The sequence below is a fragment of the Aplysia californica genome, unplaced genomic scaffold, assembly GCF_000002075.1.
Source record: "Aplysia californica isolate F4 #8 unplaced genomic scaffold, AplCal3.0 scaffold00296, whole genome shotgun sequence".
Classification (NCBI taxonomy): domain Eukaryota; kingdom Metazoa; phylum Mollusca; class Gastropoda; order Aplysiida; family Aplysiidae; genus Aplysia; species Aplysia californica.
In genome coordinates, this window is record NW_004797566.1 from 435,332 (window position 1) to 437,831 (window position 2,500).

Consider the following 2,500-nt stretch of genomic DNA (forward strand, 5'->3'; position numbering starts at 1 on the left):
CCCCACCCATACATCTGAACACCTTTGGGTGCCTCTGTCCTCTATCTGGACTCTTTCTACTGTTCTCCTGCTTCCTCCTTACTGCTGTCTTTAAGCAACACCACTGGTCTTAAGGTAGGTAAGCTAGAACACTTAGCCTTCTTGAATAAGGGCGAAAAATTTCTGAGAACATGTTTGCAAGTTGTGCATGTTAAAGATCCTAAATCTAAAAAAGTAGACTTCGGCCGCCCACGGGCAAAATTCAAATTTCAAAAAATAAAATACCCTATTCAGTGTACAAACATATTATTACAGAGTACCTTCAAAATAAAAATGTGACTTCTGAATGGCAAGGAGCCCTACGCGTTAGGAAAGACGGTCACATACGGTAAAATTTAGCATAGAAATGCAAGCAATATAGAAGATCTAACCAGGTGGATCCTTCAAAACTTTGTAGAAAGCATCTGACTGTCTTGTTGTTGTTGTTGGTGGTGGTGGGTTCTTTTGGTGGGTTTTTTTTTTTGGGGGGGGGCGTGTTGGGTTGTTGTTGTTTTTTTAGAAATAATGATAATAATATGTTTAAGATATTATTATAATGACGTTTTCAAGTATGCATTTGAGGAAAAGGTTACGAAATTTACATATAATTTATATGTTGTGTTATAGTTTCTCGTCCAACTTGTTATAATTGTGATGAGGTCAAATTATGCTTCACAGAAAATAAAGATAAGCGCCTGAATATTTTTTTCATTTGTGTTGCCTCTGCTTTTGAAAAATGTAACCTGTCCACAAGTATATCACAATTTTTACAATACAGATGTATTTTGGAGTATAAATACCACCATCGCTTGTTCTTCGTTGTCTTTAAGCACTTCGCTTAACAGGTAAAACTCTTACATTGCTATCGAAAATAGTGCAATCGTTTAAAGGTAAAGATAGACCAAAATTGATGTTTGTTTCACGACACGGTAGAATCAGGCGATCGCCAATTTTTGAGCATATGGAGTAATTGATATGGTCTTAAAGCCCCTTCACTTGCCTTGTGTTTGAATTTTAAAAATACTCATTTATCTGGAATAGAAGTTTAGACATTTGCCACTAAAGGAGGTGAGGGTCGCAAGTAGAATTAGAAAGAAAATGGCCGCTTACAAATCTTGAGTGTCCTTGAAAAGTTCAAATTTTCTTCTTTTTTGGGGGGGGGGGGGGGTCATTTAGATGAACGTTTTTCAGCAAAAATAAAAAAGACGTGTGCTTTTGAATAAACATAAAAGTTTTGAGTTAAAATGAAAATTTGATTTAAAAAATAATAACATACTGCCAGAAAAATGCCGGAATCTTTTATTTCAATATTTTGACGAGCGCCTGATTTCACCGTTTGTGTTATTTTCCCTGTCAAAAAATGCCTATGCTTTTTTGTAACTGGATTAGAAATGTGTGAGATCTGGAGTTAACTTTGAAAAGAAAAATAACATGAGCTAAGATATTAGGATAAAGATAATACATTACGAAGAAGAAGAAGAAGAAGAAGAAGAAGAAGAAGAAGAAGAAGGAATAGTCGAAGCAATATTACAATTTTGATAATAAATACCTGCGTGTTCATATCACTTGTTAGTGTTCGGAAAAAAGGTAGTTTATTTTTTGTTTTTCACCTTCCAGTGCAGCATTTACTGTGTCAATTTTAGAAGAAGAAGTATTGGTCGTATTGTGATTTTGATAATCAAGGCTGAATGTTCATTTGACTTGTATGTGTCCAAATAAGGCAGTATACGGTTTAAACCTTCCTGTGAAGTCAACTATTTCCTTGCGGATAAAGGCAATGTCACTGAAATGGCCGGGCTTGTTTATGTTTCAGAATGACATCACTGTGCCTGCTCTCTGTTCTCCTCCTTGTGGGGACCTCAAATCTGGGTGCTGGTGAGTTTGTGTGCATGTTTGTATGTTTGTGCAAGAGACGGTGTGTCAGTGCTTGAGTACACCTGTTAAGGAATGTATACGTGTGGAATTTATAAAAGTATAAGAATACTTCTTTTTTGGTTGGGAAAGCAAATCGGAGTATGTGTCCACCAACTAAGTGGCAGTTTGGAAACGACGCGACTAGATTGTTGGCCTACTGGCCTATCTATGCCCCGATTGTGTGCTCTAGACTATTGACGTAGCCCTGGTTAATGTGCATTTTGTCACTCCTCGCGTAAACATAACTGTGCTAGTATTTGAATATTATTTCTATTATCAGTTTTTCATCTTCCATCTATTTTTCCAACCGTTCTCTCTTATCTCCAAGTGAAACCTGACTGCATAGCAAATAGCACGCTAGGTAGTAAAATAGGCCTTTGCACACACAGTATTTACTGCATGGAAAAGCAAAATACACATCAAGAAAGAGTGCATTCTAGTCGATTCTTTCCTACTATTGAGGTATAAAAATATTATCATGTGCTTGCTTAAGACAAGTTATGCCGGAGTATTTTGCCACTGATGCGACCTTCGAAACGAGGTCACCCACCGGCACGAGTTTCGGGTT

At 37.0% G+C, this 2,500-nt stretch overlaps 1 protein-coding gene across 2 annotated transcripts in view; it reads left to right on the forward strand.

Moving 5' to 3' along the window:
• Positions 1-775: 775 nt before the first annotated feature.
• The window catches only part of LOC101854177 (endoglucanase A), a 17,386-nt gene continuing 15,661 nt past the window's right edge, over positions 776-2,500 (forward strand). Inside the window, exons 1-2 of one of the 2 annotated variants that reach the window (XM_005101732.1) lie at positions 776-863; positions 1,832-1,893. In XM_005101732.1, the coding sequence (XP_005101789.1) occupies positions 1,833-1,893 (61 nt within the window). In that variant the 5' untranslated portion in view covers positions 776-863; position 1,832. Of the gene's footprint in view, positions 909-1,831; positions 1,894-2,500 lie in introns of both variants that reach the window. The other variant, XM_035970628.1, reaches the window with a different exon arrangement.